This window comes from Hylobates moloch, unplaced genomic scaffold (genome assembly GCF_009828535.3).
Source record: "Hylobates moloch isolate HMO894 unplaced genomic scaffold, HMol_V3 SCAFFOLD_10, whole genome shotgun sequence".
Taxonomy (NCBI): Eukaryota; Metazoa; Chordata; class Mammalia; order Primates; family Hylobatidae; genus Hylobates; species Hylobates moloch.
This window is the reverse complement of record NW_026652285.1, coordinates 29,091,376-29,113,178: the sequence shown is the minus strand read 5'-3', so window position 1 is coordinate 29,113,178 and position 21,803 is coordinate 29,091,376. Positions and strand designations below refer to the sequence as shown.

The following is a 21,803-nucleotide window of genomic DNA, read 5'->3' as shown; positions in this document are numbered from 1 at the left end:
AGGGAGGCTGAGGCAGGAGCATTGCTTGAACCCAGGAGGCGGAGGTCGCAGTGAGCCAAGATGGCACCACTGCACTCCACACTCCAGCCTGGGTGACAGCGAGACTGTGTCTCAAAAAAATAATAAAATACAAACAATGAGACGTGCAGGAGATGTGGGGAGAAGCACCAGAAGATTCCGCTGAAAGCCTGCTCCCCAGAAGGGTGGGAACAGTGGGGACAATGAACTGCTGTTTTTTGTTTGTTTGTTTTTTGTATTTTTACTAGAGATGGGGTTTCACCGTGTTAGCCAGGATGGTCTTGATCTCCTGACCTCGTGATCCACCCACCTCGGCCTCCCAAAGTGCTGGGATTACAGGCGTGAGCCACCGCGCCCGGCCTGAACTGCTGTTGTTCGTTATGTTTCATCCCCATTCCGTTTCATTTTATTGAATTGTAAACCATGTGTATAACAACACTTTTTAATCAATTTCTTTAAAAAGAGAGAGTGGAAAGAAATAGCTTCCTACAACAGAACTGAAGAGCACACCAGTGATTCCAGTGTCCAGAGAGGAGGGTGCATTAACGCTAGTTTTATGATTTCAATCAGATGCCAAGTGAGAATATATCTGGGGTTCAGACAAGAAAGGCTCTCATTCAAGTGCTCAGAAGAGCAATGGAAGGCAAGCACCTGCCCAACTGGCAGGGTGAAAATTAGCCAAAACTAGAATAGTAACAGCTGTTCATCTTTGAGCACTTACTACAGGCCAGAACTTGCATTAAGGATATCATCTTTTGCTTTTCTTTCTTTTTTTTGTTGTTGTTGTTGTTATTGTTTTGGAACCGTCTCACTCTGTCATGTAGGCTGCAGTGCAGTGGCGCAATCTCAGCTCACTGCAACCTCAGCCTTCCAGGTTCAAGCGATTCTTGTGCCTCAGCCTCACAAGTACCTGGGACTACAGGCATGCACGACCATGCCTGGCTAATCTTTGTATCTTTGGTAGAAATGGGGTTTCACCATGTTGGCCAGGCTGGTTTCGAACTCCTGGCCTCAAGTAATCCACCCACCTCAGCCTCCCAAAGTTATGGGATTACAGGCATGAGCCACTGTGCCCAGCCGGGATATCATATTTAATCCTCACATCAACTGACATTAGCCCCTATTTGCAGATGAGGAACTGAGGCTCAGAGAGGTTTTGGCACTTGCCTGAGGTCACACACTCTGGGCTCTCTGCTTGGGGCTGAAGGCCAAGGGGCGTTGTGACTTACTTCTCTTTCCTGAACATCGATAAAATTCAATTTAGAAATTTCTGTCTTCAGTGCTATCTCAAGGGGCCTGTGAAAAATGCTGACTCGGTGGCAGCTGTCTTAGCCCCATACTCATCGGGTTGCCCTGAGCCCCACACTGTTTTAAGGAAGTCCCAGCAAATAATATGGGGTAGAGGTGAGATTCAAACCTAAGCAGCCCTGGCTCTAAAACCCACTGAACAAAGCTGAAACTAGAATCAGAAAGAACTAGGTAAGAATCCTACTTCTAGCACTTACTACTTCTGTGGCTGTGGGCCCCCCAAGTTACTTAACCTCTTTTTTTTTTTTTTTTTCTTTTTTTAGAGATGAAGTCTCGCTCTGTCACCAGGCTGGAGTTCAGTGGTGTGATCTCGGCTGACTGCAACCTCTGCCTCCTGGGTTCAAACAATTCTCCTCCTTCAGCCTCCCGAGCAGCTAGGACTACAGATGCGCGCTACCACGCCCAGTTAATTCTTTGTATTTTTAGTAGAGACAGGGTTTCACCATGTTGGCCAGGAGGGTCTGGATCTCTTGATCTCATGATCCACCAACCTCGGCCTCCCAAAGTGCCGGGATTACAGGCGTGAGCCACCACACCTGGCCACTTAACCTCTTTTAAGCCTATTTTCTCATCCATACAATGGAGATAATGGCAGCACCCACCTTTCAGGTGGCTGGTAAGGAATATAAGGTGAACACAGGTGCCTATGTGGGTTCTTCCATTTTCCATAAATGTTAATTCCCTTACCCCTCATCTCTTAGGTTAGTCCCGGAGGACAGATTTGAAAACAGAAAGTAACTGCCAAAAGGGATTATTTAGGGCACAGATTCCCCCCTTTCATTATCCTTTAGGTCCTCAGTGGTGAAGGCAGGGGACAGGAGAGGTGGGATCAAGCCCAAATTCTTGGACCTCATCCTAGAGTGACTCTTTAGGGTTAGTGTGGGGCTTAGGAATCTGCATTTTGGACCTGTCCCCAGGGCATTCTGATGTCTGCGGTTCTCCTGTCTGGCTTTGAATAACTCTAGGTAGTGCTTTAAATCTAAGCTGACAGACCAGTGGGATGTGAACCATCCTTGCAAATAGTTTGAGCCCTTCCTGCACTGGCCTCCAACTTTGCCTTGCTCAGTCTTCAGCTCCCCTTCCATTCTGGCCCTCTTCCCTTACCCTTTCCTTTTTCACTTCCTTTTATTTTTATTTATTTTTATTTTTTGTTTTATTATTATTAAAAAAAAATTTTTTTGAGACAGGATCTCACTCTGTCACCCAGGCTGGAGTGCAGTGGCATTATCTTGGCTCACTGCAATCTCTGCCTCCCGGGTTCAAGCAATTCTCATACCTCAGCCTCCCTAGTAGCTGAGACTACAGACGCACACCACCACACCTGGCTAATTTTTGTATTTTTAGTAGAGATGGGGTTTCACCATGTTGGCCAGGCTGGTCTCAAACTCCTGACCTCAAGTGATCCACCCGCCTTGGCCACCCAAAGTGCTGGTATTACAGGCATGACTCACCGCGCCCAGCCTCCTTTTTCACTTCCTACCTTCCTCCCCACCTCTGGGTGCACCCTCCCCTGAGCTCAGCCTGTATTCCTATCTGCTGGCCACTTACCAGCCAGTCCCTTCACCTGCAATGCCCTTTACTCACCTAGAAAGCTCATATCAAAAGTCGCCTCCTCCAGGATACCTCTCAAGTTCTCCTCTCTGGTCCCTTGGCCCTTTGCAGGTACCTTTTTTCTTGTGCAAGTCACATGATAATGTAAAGGTTTTTTTTTTTTTCCCCCATCTGGAGCCTGCCTGGTCCATTTGTGGAAACATGGCTTTGTGTTTGTGGAAACAAATGGCTCATGGTCCATTTGTGGAAACATGCATTTCCCTCTCCTCCGCCCCCCTCCTTCATGATCCATGCTTTATGCAGCTTCCCCAAGGCATGCAGAGCAAGCTGAGAAGAGGTAGACAAGCCTGCAGACCTTTCAAAGAAGCAGGGTAGCTTGGGAAGTAAGAGTAGACCAGGAGATAGGGGCTCCTAAAAAGCAGACAAGAGATTACCGAGGGGTTCCCCACAGCTCCAGCACACAGCCGCTGCACAAAAATGCAGTGGAATTACTGAGGGACATTATGTGCTTGATGGGGGACAGGGAATGCTTGTGCCAAGCCACCAAGGATCATGCTGTGCCAGTTGTATACTATCCTTTTGCTAAGGTGAAAGGATTTCCCTACTAAATCCCTTACTTTCCACTTTGTTTAAAATGAGTTGTTTTTTTTTTTTTTTTTTTTTTTTTTGATACGGAGTCTCGCTCTGTCGCCCAGGCTGGAGTGCAGTGGCGCAATCTCGGCTCACTGCAAGCTCTGTCTCCTGGGTTCACGCCATTCTCCTGCCTCAGCCTCTCCGAGTAGCTGGGACTACAGGTGCCCGCCACCACGCCCGGCTAATTTTTTTGTATTTTTAGTAGAGACGGGGTTTCACCATGGTCTCGATCTCCTGACCTCGTGATCCACCCGCCTCGGCCTCCCAAAGTGCTGGGATTACAAGCGTGAGCCACCGCGCCCGGCCTATAAATTTTTTTAAAAATGAAAAAATTAGCTGGGCGTGGTGGTGCCCGCCTGTAGTCCCAGCTACTTGGAGGCTGATGTGGAAGAACCACTTAGTCTGTGAGGTCAAAGCTGTGGTGAGCCGTGATCGTGCCACAGCACTCCAGTCTGGGCGACAGAGTGAGACCCTGTCTCAAAAACAAAAACAGAAAGGAAGAAAGAAATCCTCTACATGGGCTAGAAGAGAATAACCAGGCCCCTAAGCTTCATGCCAGGCGGTGCTAATGGGTGAGTTACACACTGGAGAGTGCCCAAGGGGACCTCAAGGCGTTCCCTTGGGATAAAGTGTGGTCAAAACAGCTATTTTTATCCTGAAAGCGCAAGGCGGAGGCTCCAATTTGGGCCCGGGCTCCGCCCCACGGGCTGCACTGCTGCCCTCGGGAGGCAAAGATAGGGCAGGCGTTATTAGTCCCACTCACAAGTGGGAACTCTTCAACTGAGGGAGGCGAAGTGACAGCCCCAATGTTGCACAGATGGTTCTGAGGCCAAACGAGGTCAGGAATCCAGAAGCCAGGATCTAGTTTGACGCAGATCTGCGGGAGGCGGGCGGTAACGGACGCGTTCCCCCTGACACCGGTGCCTTCGCCTCTCTGTGCCCGGCAGGCGCCCCCGGTTCCCCAGCCTTCCAGACCTCGCATCTGCACTGGGGCTCAGCTCCCAGGGACTTCCGGGAGCAGCTGGCCCCGCCCCAAGGCTCCTCCGGGCCGCGCGATTGGCACCGCGGGCCGGGGGCAGGGCCGGAGCGCCGAGCCAACGTGATGGCGTCAGGGGCCGGGGGCGCCGCTTCCTGTTGTCAGTGACCGAGAGACCGCATCGTCGGCTCGGAGGCTGAGGGGCTGCCGCGGCCGGGAGCGCCCCTCGCCTCGCTCCTCGCTCCGCTTGGTGAGTTAGGGGGTCAAGATGCGAGGAGGGCGGCGGAGGGGCGGCGGGGTCGAGGCGCGAACGGGCGGTGGGTCTCCCGCTCCCTCCGCGATCCCCGGCCCCTGGTTACCCTGAGACTGCCCGGCTTCAGAGCCCTCAGCCCTGCCCAGCCCGCGCCCGCCCCGCTCCGACCCAGCCTTCCCCCTGCACCGCCGCTGTGGCCCCGTCCCCTCCGCCTATCCAGCCCCCAGCCCGCGCCCGCATCCCCTCACCAGCGGTCTTGTTTAAATGCAGCTTCACTGGTGACCTCACTTTACCCCGGTTCCAACCCCGATCTCGGCCACGTCCCTCCGCCTCGCCCTGACACACCTCATCCTCTCTCCTGACCCCTCTGGTAATCCCGATGCTCCGCGCTCACCTCCTCGAGACCCACCATTCAGGTTTCCCCTTTTCTGGCTCAGCTTTCTTATCCCAGTCACCCCCATCTCCTGTCCAGCTCCCCAAGATCTGCTCATCCCAAACATTCTACCTCTGCCCTCTCATCTGAGACCCACCCCCAAAGTAGGTGCCCTGTTGAGCTCACCGCTTTCTTCTGGATAACTCCGATCTCAGTCTTATTCCAAGTCTTAACTGTGTCTTCACGTCCTTAGTCTCCTAGCCCACTGTATACCTTCCTTTGCATCTCCTGCCGTACGGAGGACACCCCATCCCTAAGTCTTTGCCAAACTGTCCCGAACTCTTGCTGCCTCCATTCCTACCACCCTCACCCAATCTTGTTAAAAATGACATCTCCATGTCCTTTCACCCCCGCTGACCCACCGCAACTCTTCACCCCAACTCTGCGTCCATTCCTTCCCTCGACCCAACTCCCATTCAACCTGAAAACTTAGTGCAGAGTCGCCTGCCAATTCCACCAGCTGCCCCTCAACAGCCAAATGTAGGTGCTCACTCAGACCCGCAATTACAGACTGAGCAGCATGATTGGCGGGTGCAGGGCCTCAGGTGGTAAATAAGGGTGGAGGAGCAGTGGGCTCTCCCCAACTCTTGGGTGGGGCGGGGGTTTTTCCTGGCATCTGGTCTCCTGTACCTGTCCTCAGGGATTGTGTTTCTGGCATTCATATTAAATGACTTGTGCTGGCTGCTGGAATGGTAGGTATCATTCAGATATCTGGAAGGTGAGAGATGACCACTTACTCAGCTCACTTAGCACAGAATGATGGAAGCTGTCACTTCCTTCTGGTTGGTGTTCTGGCCCTGGAGAGCCTCTGGGAAGTTCTGTGTGGTGTTGGCTGTGGTCACAGAATATTGTTCATGTTCCTTTTCTTGGCACTTGTAAGGGCCTCTCCCTGCCAGAGCTGATGGCAGATCAGTCCTGATGCTGAATTCAGGGGATATGATGGGTGCCAGAGGCAATGTTACCTGTTGTGAAGAGTATAGGTGAGTAGGTCCCGGGGAGGCTGAGGCCTAGGTGGGTACAGAGGCTCTTGAATCGCTTTCTTTTCTTGCAAGTGCTGGATCATTGACTTTTGGCCATTTGGGTTCCATGAACACAGGGAACCATGTTATCTCAGAGTAGCTGAGGCAGAAGGACAGTCCAGAGGCACCCAAGTCCCATGCTCAGCATTTATAGTTTCCTGAGGGCTTTTTGGTACACATTTTCTCTGAATCCTGAGGATCCAGTGTCAGATGGGTGGGTTATTTGATTGCAGGTTTTTTTTTTCTTTCTTTCTTTTTTTTTTTTTTTTCGACGGAGTTCACTCTTGTTGCCCAGGCTGGAGTGCAGTGGCACGATCTTGGCTCACTGCAACCTCTGCCTCCCAGGTTCAAGCAATTCTCCTGCCTCAGCCTCCCGAGTAGCTGGGATTACAGGCATACACCACCATGCCCGGCTAGTTTTGTATTTTTAGTAGAGATGGGGGTTTCTCTGTGTTGATCAGGCTGGTCTCCAACTCCAGACCTCAGGTGATCCACCCACCTTGGCCTCCCAGAGTGCTGGGATTACAGGTGTGAACCACCGCGCCCGGCTGATTGCAGTTTTAAAGGGCCCCAAAGAACGTTGTCTCTGCTTGCCATTTATAGTCGTATTCCTTTGAAAAGTGAATGCTGTTTACCTTCAATGTCCTCCCATTAATATGCAGTATATTTAAGTTGTTTTCAGCCTTATTGGCAGCTTGGCTTAATGACAGGAGCTCCACAGTTGCCCCAGCACTTAAGAGTTATATACCCCAACTTCCCACAGTGTGTGAAGTGGAGGTACTTGCACCATGCCTTGTTTTTATTTTATTAATCAATTCATTCAACAGCTTATTTTTTGAGCACCAGTGTGTGCCAAGCACTGTTCTAGGTACTAGAAATACAGTGGTGAATGGGTCAGGCAACGGTGCTGTTTTCATTCATTCAGAGTTTGGTCCTCGTCAGAATCCTCTGGGATGTGGGACAAGAATACAGGGAAGCTGGGTGATATTGGATGGAAGGAAGGAGGGAGGAAAGAAAGATAGCCAGTGTTCACTGACTCCACAATTCTGCCCTCATCCACTAGCCCTGAGTCTGGGAATCACAAGCTAGAAGTTTCTCACCCTTCATCTGGTATTTAATTGCTTCAAAGCTCCAACCCCCACCACTCCACCCATCACAGAAATCCAACTTTCCTCAGGTGGACAGAGGTGCAGTTTCCTCAGTCAGCACTCACATGCCTGAAAAATCAGCTGCCTTTCTGAATCAGAGGATAACTTTGTCATTCTTTTCCAATTGAAAAAACATGACTCATCAATTGGTAAGCAGTTGGATGGCTTAAAGCCAGGCTGTGGCTCTGAACAGCCAGTTACACAATTGAGGCAGTGGAGAGAAGGCCATGGGGAGTGGCTGAGAAGTCCCTCAAGAGAAGAGGTTGCTGTTCACTGATGGTAGAGTGTTTTGAGAGTGGTGAAACCAGGTTATCCCTTTCTTCTTTTAACGTAAGTCTCATCCAAGTCATTCTCTTTTTTTGCTTCCTTGATCTCTGGAGGAAGTGAAATTGGACATATAGAGAAGGCCAGGCAGTATAATGCAGGAAACCATCCGGAACTGTTCCTTCCTAACTATGTTGGAACATTTAAGAAAGTATAGCTCTGAGACTTTAGGAGCATTGGTAGGACCTGGGCTCAGCTGGTTGGGGCTATAAACCTGATTGGCAGAACTATTTCTTGTTGGTTTTAGAACTTCTGTGATGAAATGGAGCTTCTGAGTACCTCTAAAGAAGAAGTAATAGTTTGCCTGAATTTGAGCCAAAGACCTGAGGCCTTTTGGTCCAGGGAAAGATGCAGGAGTTGGGATGAAGAAACCAGAGAGTTCTGTCCCTTACCCGAGGCCCATTGCTACTGAGCCTCAGTTTTGTCCTCTGTAAAACAGGGATAATCAGTCTCTCACGGGATTGCGGCAAGAATTACATGAGGTTAGAGAGGGACATCAGAGAAGCTTGCTTTCTGCACTCTGGAGAGCTATGTGAGGGTGAGTGAATACATAGGGTGGCAGTAGACTTGGTGTGGTTTGGGGCTTCCTAAATGGCACCAGTCACCTCTCCCCTGCTAAGCTTTCACCCGTCATGTTCAAGAGCCCTTTGGTACTGTTGCCCAGCTTTGCCTTACTCCCTTCAGGTAGGTCTCCTTGAAGCCACACCTCTCTTCAGTTTGGTTCTTTGTGTCAATAAAGAGCATTTTGAGGACAGAAAGTGGAACCAGTTCCATCGGATGGTAGATTCAGAATCTGGGCCACCAGGGTGGGTGACGCAGTGCTGTCCCCACAGTCAAGAGACACAAAGCCTCCTTCCGATTCCCGCCGTGAGTTCTTATGTCACTGACCATCTGAGCCCTGCCTCCCTGAGCATGATGGAACAGATACGGATAGGTGGGGTGCTATGGCTGCCTACAAACAGAGGTGTCCTGCATTGTGGCCGGAACCCCAGAGGCTCAGTCCTATCTTGTGAATTTTCAAGTGGCTCTTCTGCTGGATTTCTCTGAGCTCTTGTCAGTCATTTTGTGGCATTTCTGACTCTGTTTTAGGCCAAGTGACCCTTCTCTTGTCTGGCCCTGTCTCTCTTAGCTTCAGTTTATTATTATTAATTTTTTTTTTTTTTTTTGAGACGGAGTCTCGCTCTGTCGCCCAAGCTGGGGTGCAGTGGCACAATCTCGGCTCGCTGCAAGCTCCGCCTCCTGGGTCCATGCCATTCTCCTGCCTCAGCCTCCCGAGTAGCTGGGATTACAGGCGCCCACCACCACGCCTGGCTAATTTTTTGTATTTTTAGTAGAGATGGGGTTTCACCGTGTTAGCCAGGATGGTCTCAATCTCCTGACCTCGCGATCCACCCGCCTCGGCCTCCCAAAGTGCTGGGATTATAGGCGTGAGCCACCGCGCCCAGCCAGCTTCAGTTTATTATTTATTTATTTATTTATTTATTTATTTATTTATTCTTGCTTTGCTGCCCCAGCTGGAGTGCAGTGGCACGATCTCGACTTACTGCAACCTCCGCCTCCTGGGTTCAAGTGGTTCTCCTGCCTCAGCTGGTATGGTAGCTGGTATTACAGGCATGGGCCACCATGCCTGGCTAATTTTTGTTTTTTTTTAAATTAGAGACAAGGTTTCACCATGTTGGCCAGGCTGGTCTCAAACTCCTGACGTCAAGTGATCCTCCCGCCTTGGCCTCCCAAAGTGCTGGGATTACAGGTGTGGGCCATGGCACCTGGTCTATTTTGTTTTCTTAGCATACTGTTACTTGGCCAGAGCACTCACTTACCAATGGCCTGCCCCTCCCGGTGAATACTCTATTACTCTCAGCTAATTAGTTAATGAGGTCTTAATGGGCTTGGGCTATAATTCAAATTATTGGGTCTAAGTCCTTAGGGTCCCGGCCCTGTAGCTGGCTAAGGGAAGGGCAACTTTGGGGCTTTGGGCTGTCTAGAAGGGTGGGCCTGAGGGCCTCAGGCCACTGGAAATTGTGGATTGGGATTGGAGCCTAGGGTTTCGGAGCCAGAGAAGCCAGACGTGGCCTGCTGAGCTGCAAAAGGGTAGCCTTGAAGGAGTATGACCTCAAGACCAGGCCTGTTTCTGGAAGTGACCCTAGATGCAGAGTCACTGCAGCATACAACCGCCTTTTCCTGTCACCCCATGGCCAGAATGTGGAACTGGTCTCCGGAGGAGGGCCCTGAGAATCCCTGGGTAGCTGGGAGCAGACTGTGGTGAAGGGTGAGGCAGTCAGACTGAGGGCTCTTCTGGCCATCTGCAGCACCCGGCCTGTTACTGGGTCTGCAGGAACCATCCTCCATACACACCTGCTTCCTCCTGAGGGGTCTGACTTAGGGAGGTTGGCTCTGGGTCCTGACTCCCTGTGTCATGTTTGCCCTCTGCTATCCCCAGAAGCCAGAGATCCAATCGGAGCACCTTCCACCATTTAGGGCCAGCCTGCCTGTCTGCTTTCCAAACCTCCTGCTGCTCCAGGACTGTCCAGGAAACCTTTCCTGCCACACTGGCCTTAATGTTCCCCTGCACCCCCTGTTCCCGGCCCCCAGCAAAAGGGTCTTCCCAGACTACCCCTGGAATCCTAGCTCTGAGGTGATGGCACTGTTGATGAAAAAGCCAGACTCTGTTAAATATTTGAAGAGGTTTATTCTGAGCCAAATGTGAGGGCCATGACCTGTGACATAGTCCTGGGAGGTCCTGAGAACATGTGCCCAAGGTGATTGGGGTACAGCTTGATTTTTATCCAAGTTACAGGCAGAAGTTACAGGCAAAGACATAAATTAATATATGTAAGGTATACATTGGTGGGGGCAGGGTAAGGTGGATTAAAAGATTTCCTGATTGGCAATTGGTTGAAAAAGTTAAACTTTGCCTAAAAAGTTAAAGTCAGCAGAAGAAAAGCTTGGGGTTAAGATAAGGTGGGTTGTGAAAGCCAAGGTTCATGTTATGCAGATGAAGCCTTCAAGAGAATAGATGGTAAATGTCTCTAAGGTGTCAGACTCTTAGTTAAATCTCCTGTAAATCAGGAAACGGCCTAGAAAGGGAAGGGAATCGCTGCAGGATATAAATTTTCCCCACAAGAGATGGCTTTGCAGGGCCATTCCAAACTATGTAAAAAATATACTTGGGGGTAAGATACTTTGATTTCCTTAGGGCCCGTTATCTCCCATGTGATGGTAGACCAGCATCAGGTTGGAGTTGGTATCTTAATTGCCGAGAGTCTGTTCTGTCAGTCTTAGGATTCTGTTTTAATGTTAATGCTGGTCAATTGTGTCTAAGCTCCAAAAGGGAGAGGCTAGGATGAGGCATGGCCCACGCCCCACTTCCTGTCATGGCCTGAACTCAGTTTTCAGTTTTTTCAAAATCACTTTGGCCAAGGGGGGCCCATTCACGCAGTTTGGGGGCTTAGAATTTTATTTTTGGCTTACAGCACTCACTCAGGAATCAGATTTTCCTAGGGCTAGGGTTGGCTTCCTCCTGGGGGCTGGTGGTGGAGTCAGGCCACTTATCAGCCCTAGGACCTCAGGAACTTCCTTGACCTGGGTCAGCTGCCATTTCTTTATCTGTCAAGTGGAGACAATAAAACAGCAGTCCTAGCGCTATAAGTTAGGCAATATATATAAAGAGAATCGAGCCCATTTAACTTTTCTTGGTTTTGTTAACTTCTTTGTGCGGTGATTGTTTGAGAGCTGAGACAGCCATCACCTTTCCCTGCGTTCCCGTGATGCTCAGCCAGGTGTTCGCTAGAGATTTGTTTACATGTGAATGTGCCTGCCTAGCCCAGGTCTGTCCAAGTTGCTGGGGTAGGACCAAGCCAGCCAGCAGCCCCCTCAGGCTCAGGCTGTAAGTCCCCACCCCACCCCACCCCACCCACTCCCAGGAGGAAGCCGGCAGCCCTGACGGATTTAACCACTCACTGACTTCAACTCTTCCTGCATACTCATTTAGGCGATGACATTCTTGGTCTGTAGGTTTAGGTGGTCACTCCACGGGGATGACAGATACCAGGTACAACATATCAGGTACAGGTACATATCGGGCCCTGTGATAGGCGTTTACACATTCTCCATCTGAGAGGTCTGTGCATGCCTCCCTGGTTAGTGGCAAATTGCGATGAGACCTCGTGGTCGTCCCGGTTAGACAAGTCCCTGTCTGTGCTGCTCAAGCCAGACCCTGGAAGCCCAAATGAGAAGCAGAAGTGTAGCAAGGGAGCCCTTCCCTTTTGAAGCCGTTCCAGTTGTACTTTTACTGCTGAGCTGACAGACATCGGACTGGGACAGTAGTGAGGGGTGGGGGCAGGGTGTTGCAGGACCCAGCCCCTGAATGTGATGTGTGAGCCTGTGAGCCCCTGGCTTCCTGGTCCCAGTGGGTTCCTGCCACCTTCAGCTGCAGCCTCCCCCTCGAACCTACAGCTCCGTATCTGAATCAGCCTGTCGTTCCCTGCCTACAGGTTTCGATCCTACAGGGCCCTGGCTTTCTGGGCAGCATTTGATGTGAAGCGCCCTTACCACCCACTCCTTGGGGTGGACCCACCCCCGGCACCCAGGACTCCTTGCCTCCCAAGGACTGAGCCCCCTGGGCTTTCCTTCCATGTTTCTTTCCTTCAAATCTATTATCAGTTTTTACTTTTGTGTTCCTCAAAGGCCTTTTTGGTTGCAGTTTGAGTAAGAGAGGCTGACCTCCTACTGCTTGCTGGGAATGGCCTCTGGCTGGCGGGGAGTTGCCTGCCCATTCATCTGGCTGCCATCTGTCTCTTCAGGTGTCATGTGATTCTCTGAGGGAGCAGCTGCATGAGTGGAGATGCTCTCAGTGGTGGAGAATGGACTGGACCCCCAGGCTGCTATCCCGGTAGGTGGGCAAGGGAGGATCAAGGGTGGGGAAGGGCTGCAAGGGACAGTTGTATCATTGGCTTGGCTCACTTCGAAATGAATGGGCACTGTCCTGCAAGAGAGACCAGGTTGAGAAAAAGTTACAGCATAAGCAGGCTCCGAGGAGACCCTGTCCTTTCTAGATCACCTTATTGGTGATAAGATGGAGATTTATGAAAAGCAGTGGGAATTTAAGATCAGTAACCTGAAGACCAAGGATTTCCCTTCAGCCCTTCAGCCCTCTGCCCATAGGCCATGATTTGGTCACAGTCTGGCCAAAGCACTGAATGGGTGGAAAACAGATATTCCCAGGCACTGGTTTGTTGTTTCAGTAATGGGGGTAAATTGGTAACTTACATGTATCTGAACACTTACCATTTTCTAGGATATTCTAAATATAATTATTTGTGAGCAGTTCACTGGAGCCCCCTAGGACCTTTTCTTGGACAGCCCTTTGCACCCTTCTGGGCTATCTTGGGTACTCCAGATGGAGCTCTCTGTTCTCTTGGAGAGGCAGGAAGTCAGGTAGCTTTGGGGCTGGTCCCTTAGCAGCATCCTGAGATGGCTTTCGGGGAGAAGCCAAGATTTCCCTTTCCTCCCCACTGCTGCTTCCCAGCTCAGAGAACTCTGCTTGAAAGAAACTATAGCCCTGAGAGACATGCTTTTCCCCATCCTGGCCACAGGAGAGTCCAGCTCCACCTGTTTCCCAGCTGGCTTTCATGCAGAGGCTCTTCCCTCCCCTCTGCACCCTCACTCTCCCACCCCCAGTGCCTGCCGAATCCCACCCCAGGACCCTCCAGAGCTAGGGCAGAACCCTGGCCAACTCAGCCTTCTAACAACAGCTGCACAAACTGACTCCATGAGGGTATGCGTTTCTTGAGGGTATGCCTTATTTCTCCCCATATACCCTAACCCAACACCTAGTAGGTGCTCAACTGAACGAAGTATGTATGTACTTTTAAAATATAATATACTAATAACATCTTGCATTTAAAAGAACATTTAAAATTAGACTATTTCAAGATTAAAAACTTTTGAGCTTCAAAGGATACTATCAAGAAAATGAAAAGACAGCCCACAGAATGGGAGAAAATATTTGCCAATCAAATATCTGATAAGGGTCTAGTATCCAGAACCTATAAAGAACACATAACTCAACAATAAAAAGACAAATAATCCAGTTATAAAATGGGTAAAGGATTTGAATAGACACTTCTCCAAAGAAGATACACACATGGCCAATAAAGATGCTCATTATCATTAGACATCAGGGAAATGCACATTGAAACCACAGTGAGATACTACTTCACATCCCCTAGGATGGCTGTAATAAAAAAGGCAATAACTAGTGCTGGCAAAAATGTGGAGAGATTGGAACTCATATATTGCTGGTGGGAATGTAAAATAGTGCAGCCACTTTGGCACATAGTTTGGCAGTTCCTTGATAAGTTAAACATAGGGTTATGTATGCAATTCCACTCCTAGATATATACCCAAGAGAACTAGAAATATAAAGTCCACCCAAAAACTTGTACATGGATGTTCATAGCAGCATTATTGATAATAGCAAAAGAGTAGAAACAACCCAAATGTCTATTAACTGATGAACGGATGAATAAAATGTGGTGTATCTATGCAGCAGAATATTTTCTGGCAATAAAAAGGGATGAAGTCGTGATACATGCTACAGCATGATGGAAAATATGCTAAGTGAAATAAGTCAGATTCAAAGGGTCATATGTTGTATTGGTATCTATTCATGTGAGATGTACAAAATATGCAAAGCCACAGAAACAGAAAATAGATTAGTCACTGCATTCACTTCGTATTCCCCTTTCTCCCAGCCCCTGGCAATCACTAATATACAGTATTTCTTTTTGGGGTGATGAAAATCGTTATTTGTTTGTTTGTTTGTTTTGAGATGGAGTCTCAATCTGCCGCCCAGGCTGGAGTGCAGTGGCACGATCTTGACTCACCACAAACTCCACCTCCCAGGTTCAAGCGATTCTCATGCCTCTGCCTCCCAAGTAGCTAGGATTACGGGTGTGCACCACCACGCCTGGCTAATTTTTGTATTTTTAGTAGAGATGAGGGTTTCACCATGTTGGCCAGGCTGGTCTCGAACTCCTGACCTCAGGTGATCCACTTGTCTTGGCCTCCCAAAGTGCTGGGATTATAGGCGTGAGCCACCGTGCCCGGCCAGAAAATCTTCTAAAATTAGATAGTGGTGATGGTTGCACAATTGTGTGAATATACTAGAAACAATTGAACTGTATACTTTAAATGGGTGTATTTTATGGTATATGAATTATATCTCATTAAAGCTGTTATATTTTTTCAAATTTAACTTTTCAAAGAATGTTAACATTTATTGTTTTGGCTGAAATCAAAATAAAAAATTAAAATATATATCCATAATCCTATCACCCAATAATTCAAACCAGTTTTTCTTTAATCCCTTCCAGTCCTTTTCCAAACACTTGTGATTTTCACATACTTATAATTATGCTCAATTTTTACTCTATATTTCCAAAACACTCTATGTACATTTTGTGGTGTATTCATTTAACAAACATTTATTGAGTATTTCTATGTGCCAGGCATAGTGCCAACTGTTGACACAAGGATGAATAAAACACTAGTCTTAGTGCCACACTCAGCTCTTTTATATATATGTTTTTTGTTTTGTCTTGTTTTGTTTTGTTTTTTTTGAGATGGAGTTTCACTCTGCCACCCAGGCTGGAATGCAGTGGCACGATTTTGGCTCAGTACAACCTCTGCCTCCCGGGTTTATGCGATTCTCCTGCCTCAGCCTCCTAAGTAGCTGGGATTGCAGGTGCTCACCACCACACCTGGCTAATTTTTTTTTTTTTTTTTTTGAGGCGAAGTCTCGCTCTGTCGCCCAGGCTGGAGTGCAGTGGCGCAATCTCTGCTCACTGCAAACTCCACCTCCCGGGTTCATGCCATTCTCCTGCCTCAGCCTCCCGAGTAGCTGGGACTACAGGTGCCTGCCACCACTCCCAGCTATTTTTTTGTATTTTTAGTAGAGACGGGGTTTCACCGTGTTATCCAGGATGGTCTCGATCTTCTGACCTTGTGATCTGCCCGCCTCGGCCTCCCAAAGTGCTGGGGTTACAGGCGTGAGCCACCGCGCCCAGCCCACACCTGGCTAATTTTTGCATTCTTCGTAGAGACAGGGTTTCACCATGTTTGCCAGGCTGATCTCAAACTCCTGACCTCAAGTGATCTGCCTGCCTTGGCCTCCCAAAGTGTTGGGATTACAGGTGTGAGCCACCACACCCAGCCTCTTTTTAGAATTTATCTAGTAGGTTTTCTGGTTTTCACCAGAAACCACTTCTCTAAAAAAAAAAAAAAAAAAAAAAAAAAAAAGTAGTCCTGTCCTCAGGAGAATCCTCATAGTACTATAGTACTATAGATCAGAAAGTATTATTTCCACTTTAACAGATAAGGAAATTGAGGCTCAAAGAGGTTAAATGGAATGTCTGAGGAGGCCCATCTGGTTACGGACAGCTGGGACTGAGCCTAGTCCTCTGGCTTCCAGGCCTAGGATCTTTCTTTTTTTGAGACAAGGTCTTGCTATGTTGCCCAGGCTGGAGTACAGTGGTGTAATCACAGCTCACTGCAGCCTTGAACTCCTGGACTCAAGCAGTCCTCCTGCCTCTGACCTCCCAAAGTTCTGGGATCACAGGCTTGAGCCACCACGCCCAGCCTAGGATCTTTCTTAACGTAAACCATGCTCCTGTTCTCCTCGTGTTTTTGTTGTTCTAAAGCAGTATGGGGTTTTTTTGGTTTGTTTTTGCCTCTTGGCTTACTGATTCTCTACAGAAGCTTGTCCATGTAAAAAAGGTGGGAAGCCCCACCCTTGTCCTAGATGGACTTACCCAAGCTCCCATCACTGCAGCTATGATGGGGCCAATATTTAAACACAAATTCTATGGCTCTAAGTTCACTTAAGTTTAGTCTAAAAAACAAAAAGTATCTACACTAAAGGACATATGAAACAACAATAACAGTAATTATCTCTGGGTAGTGTGTGTGATTTGCCTTTTCTTCTCTATGCTTTATCTTTCTTTGCTGTAGTTAACAATGTGCTAATTTTGCAGAAGGAATCTACAGACACACCCATAGATGTGTGTGCATGTGGTTGCACATGTATTTGGCACCAGGTAAAGGATTACACTCTAGGAACTCTCCATAGGATTTTCTCCTAAAGGCTTGTGTTTTGTGTGGTGCTGCCTAGGTCATCAAGAAGAAGCTGGTGGGATCTGTGAAGGCCTTGCAGAAGCAGTACGTGTCCCTGGACACGGTGGTCACTAGTGAAGACGGAGATGCCAACACCATGTGCAGTGCCCTGGAGGCCGTATTTATCCATGGCCTGCACGCCAAGCACATCCGAGCTGAGGCCGGAGGAAAAAGGAAGAAAAGTGCCCACCAGAAGCCTCTGCCCCAGCCTGTCTTCTGGCCCCTCCTGAAAGCTGTCACCCACAAGTGAGATTTAGCTGTAGAGGTTTTGCTTTGCGGAGGAGCAGCAGAGTATGGGACACTTGGCTTTTCCTCCCCAGCTGTTCAGGAAGCCAACAGAGGTGCCCTATGTTCTAGCATAGAGATAGGGTGAGGTAGGGGTTGAAAGTGTCTTCTAGAAAGGCTTATCTCTAGACCAAGCTTCCCAGCCAGTGTGCCAGCAGATCTTGAGACCCTCAGCACTCAGGCAAGAGCCTGTGGCTGCTTTGAGCCCTGGGACTGGTCACCTTTAGCAGGAACAGCCTTTTTTGCCACACTGGGGCAGAGTTACATAGTTGCAACAGAGGTTGTGTGGCCTGCAAAGCCTAAAGAATTTACTGTCTGGCCCTTTACAGAAAACGTTTGCTGACCCTGCCTTAGATTATTCAAATCCGAATTGTAAATCTTTTTTTTTAGTTTGGGGATCGGAGTTTCGCTCTGTCACCCAGGCTGGAGTGCAATGGCGCGATCTTGGTTCACTGGCACCTCCGCCTCCCAGGTTCAAGCAATTCTCCTGCCTCAGCCTCCTGAGTAACTGGGACAACAGGCGCGCACCATCACGCCCAGCTGATTTTTGTATTTTTAGTAGAGATGGGGTTTTTCTATGTTGGTCAGGCTGCTCTCAAACTCCTGACCTTGTGATCCGCCCACCTCCGCCTCCCAAAGTGCTGGGATTATAGGCATGAGCCACCGTGCCCAGCCATTAATGTTATCTCTTAAGGAGGTATGGGGTTATTTTTATTAAAGAGTGGAATCACGAAAAGCATATGAATATTCACCCTGAGACACTTAATCTCTTTGGCCCCTAACTGTCTGGGCTTTTGAGCAAGTAGCTGGCACTGTGCCTCTAAGGACTATTAAATGCCACCTTCAGCCCAAAAGAAGCCTTGCCAGTCTCTAATCTTCCTTTCCATGCCAACTGCCACTGCCTTGTCTCACGTTCTTCTTTCCTGGGTGACACTGGCTTTCTATTTATACCCCTTATCTCACTCTGTCTTTCCTTGAGTCCATCATCTGGTCAACATTTACTGAGCTGAAGCTCCCTGGAGCTACTCACTGAGCGTAGTAGAGTGCGGTCTACATTCCCATGGAGGAGATAAACCCATGCCAGGGACTGTGGTAGCTCAGAGGGGCATGTACATCAGACTGAGGCATTCCGGGACTGAGTTTGGTACACCTGGGGTCTGATCTCCTTATGCAGAACATCTACCCTGCAGTCTGCATGACTGTGGTCAAGTCACTTTTCTAAACAAAAATCTGTAGCCCACAGGCTCCCAGATGCTAGCCTGGAGACTGATTCACTAGGTTGGGGCTCCAGAACTTGTATCCTGCTCAAGTTCCCCAGGGGATTCTTGTGCATGGCTGGGTGTGGGGCCATTGCCCCATGTTGCCTTATTGATTTGATATTTAAGACCCTCTCTTTCCTGGCCTTGCAACCAAACCACCCACTCTTCCACAACATGCTATAATTGGAGCGCTCCCCAATCCTCTTACAGGGTTGTTGATTTCCTACCCTTTATGCCTTTTTTCATCAGTCCCTTGTGCCTGAGTGCAGGGACCATGTCTTTACCCTGCATCTTCACTGCTCCAAGGACTTTGCACTTAAGGAGCAATGACAGCATGCCTTGGATGAGCAGATGTGTCAGGGGCCCAGTGGTAGTTGGAATGAACATGGAAATTACCTTTCACAATTCCAATCTCAAAAAATATATATATGTAATATGTAAATATATATAATTTATATTTATATATTATATATTTATATATTATATAATATACTTATATATTTATATATTATATATTTATATAAGTATATTATATATATATAGTAATTTTTATATATAATATATATAATAATATATTTAAATATATTATTAATATATATAATATATATATTTATAATATATTACAATATATTTTATAATATACATAAAATATATTTATAATATACAATAATATTTATAATATATAATAATATATTTTATTATAATATATAATAAAATATTATATTTATAATATATATGATAATATATATATTATTATAACTGGAGTGCAGTGGTGCAATCTCCGCTCACTATTGCCTAGGCTGGAGTGCAGTGGTGCAATCTCCGCTCACTGTGACCTTTGCTTCCCAGGCTCAAGCTATCCTTCCACCTCAACCTCTCGAGTAGCTGGGTAGCTGGGACTACATGTGCAAGCCACCACATCTGGCTATGTTGTTGTTGTAGAGACAGAGTTTCGTCCTGTTGCCCAGGCTGGTCACGAACTCCTGAGCTCAAGTGATCCGCCTGCCTTGGCCTCCCAAAGTGCTGGGATTACAGGCGTGAGCCACCACATCTGGCCTAAAACAATATTACCCAATATTTTTTCATGCCTGTATCTATTTGCAGTGGTTAGTCCTGGTTCCTGCTAACCAGTGGATAAAAGCACATCTCTGTGATTTGGAGTAGTTTCTTGAAACACGTCTGTTCTCCCTTCCCAGACACATCATCTCAGAGTTGGAGCACCTGACGTTTGTCAACACGGATGTGGGCCGCTGCCGGGCATGGCTGCGGCTGGCCCTGAACGACGGCCTGATGGAGTGCTACCTGAAGCTGCTGCTGCAGGAGCAGGCCCGCCTGCATGAGTACTATCAGCCCACCGCCCTGCTCCGGGATGCTGAGGAGGGCGAGTTCCTCCTTAGCTTCCTGCAGGGCCTCACGTCCTTGTCCTTCGAACTCTCCTACAAGTCTGCCATCTTAAATGAGTGGACGCTCACCCCACTGGCCCTGTCTGGGCTTTGCCCGCTTTCTGAGCTGGACCCTCTCTCTACCTCTGGTGCAGAACTACAGCGGAAGGAATCTCTGGATTCCATTTCCCATTCCTCAGGCTCTGAGGACATCGAAGTCCATCACTCGGGCCATAAGATACGGAGGAACCAGAAGCTGACTGCCTCCTCCCTCAGCCTGGACACGGCCAGTTCATCCCAGCTGTCCTGTAGCCTAAACTCTGATAGCTGCTTACTCCAAGAGAATGGCTCCAAGAGTCCAGACCATTGCGAGGAGCCCATGTCCTACGACTCAGACCTGGGCACAGCAAATGCTGAGGACTCAGACCGGTCTCTGCAAGAGTGAGTACCCTGCCCCCACTCCTTCCCATCTTCTCTCCTCCCTCCTTTCTTTCCTCTCCTCCTCCCTTTCTTCCCATAGCATGTGATTGTCTGTTCCTGAACTCTATTAGTAATTAAAGAAAGCCAAGGGAGTCATCGACTTCTCCAGGGACTGGAGTCGCTGGGAACTATAGCAGGAAATACAGGCATAGTGGAGAAAGTGGACTTAGAACAGCCTAGAGCTGGTTTGGGCTCCAGCTCTGCCCCGGTGACTTTTAGCAAGTTACTTGGCCGGGTGCGGTGGCTCATGCCTGAAATCCCAGCTCTTGGGAGGCTGAGGCAGGAGGATTGCTTGAGCCCAGGAGTTTGAGGTCAGCCTGGGTAATGTAGCAAGATCCCACCTCTAAATTAAAAAAATAAAATAAAGCCAAAACTAAAAACAAACAATAACAACAAAAAAACAAGATACTTAGTCTCTACAAGGCACAGTGTAAAATATTGTTGTCTTCATCTAGAAGGAAGGAAACTAATAGGTCAGAGTACATTTAAAACTGCCAACAAATAGATGAAACATAATGCATAAGAGTGTGACTTCACAGAATACCTCCTGGGGGCCACAGGACCTGAGTGCTGCATGCAGGAGGTGGTGGACAGCTGGGGACAGACAGATGTGTGGAAGAGTATGTGGGGCAGATGAACTAGGCTGAAGAGAGAACTGGGCAGAGCCTTCTTTGCACAGCCTTTGAAAAATTTTTTTGCAGCTGGGCACAGTGGCTCATGCCTGTAATCCCAGCACTTTGGGAGGCCAAGGCAGGTGGATCACGAGGTCAGGAGATTGAGACCATCCTGACTAACATGGTGAAACCCCGTCTCTACTAAAAATACAAAAAATTAGCCGGGCATGGTGGCGGGTGCCTGTAGTCCCAGCTACATGGGAAGCTGAGGCAGGAGAATGGCGTGAACCCGGGAGGTGGAGCTTGCAGTGAGCTGAGACCGCGCCACTGCACTCCAGCCTGGGCGACAGAGCAAGACTCTGTCTCAAAAAAAAAAAAAAAAAAATTTTGCTTAATCTTTTTATGGTTAAAAAAAATCTAAAACGTATACAGTGAAAGCCTTTCCCATTCCTGTTCTCCCTCTACCCTATTCTTTCCTCCCACCCCTAAAACCATAATAATCAATTTCCTGTATATTCTTCCAGATTTCTAAATGCATCTACAACAAATACCAGTATAAAGATTTTCAGCTGGGCGCAGTGGCTCACGCCTGTAATCCCAGCATTTTGGGAGGCCGAGGCGGGCTGATCACAAAGTCAAGAGATCAAGACCTTTCTGGCTAACACGGTGAAACCCCATCTCTACTAAAAATACAAAAAATTAGCTGGGTGTGGTGGCGGGCGCCTGAAGTCCCAGCTACTCAGGAGGCTGAGGCAGGAGAATGGTGTGGACCCGGGAGGCGGAGCTTGCAGTGAGCCGAAATTGTGCCACTGCGCTTCAGCCTGGGCAACAGAGTGAGACTCTGTCCCAAAAAAAAAAAAAAAAAAAAAGATTTTTAAAATTTCTTCCTTATTTATTACTTTCTCCCCTAAAAAGGCAGTATATACACACTGTTCTATATCGTGTT

At 48.3% G+C, this 21,803-nt stretch overlaps 1 protein-coding gene and 1 pseudogene across 1 annotated transcript in view; both read left to right on the top strand.

Annotated features, from left to right (window-relative positions):
* The first annotated feature begins 4,597 nt into the window (after positions 1-4,597).
* Positions 4,598-21,803, top strand: part of PLEKHM1 (pleckstrin homology and RUN domain containing M1) — a 54,299-nt gene continuing 37,093 nt past the window's right edge. Inside the window, exons 1-4 of the mRNA XM_032163930.2 lie at positions 4,598-4,736; positions 12,466-12,554; positions 16,836-17,083; positions 19,578-20,204. Of these exons, the coding sequence (XP_032019821.1) occupies positions 12,507-12,554; positions 16,836-17,083; positions 19,578-20,204 (923 nt within the window). The 5' untranslated portion in view covers positions 4,598-4,736; positions 12,466-12,506. The remainder of the gene's footprint in view (positions 4,737-12,465; positions 12,555-16,835; positions 17,084-19,577; positions 20,205-21,803) is intronic.
* LOC116476014 (U7 small nuclear RNA) lies at positions 15,884-15,930 on the top strand (annotated as a pseudogene).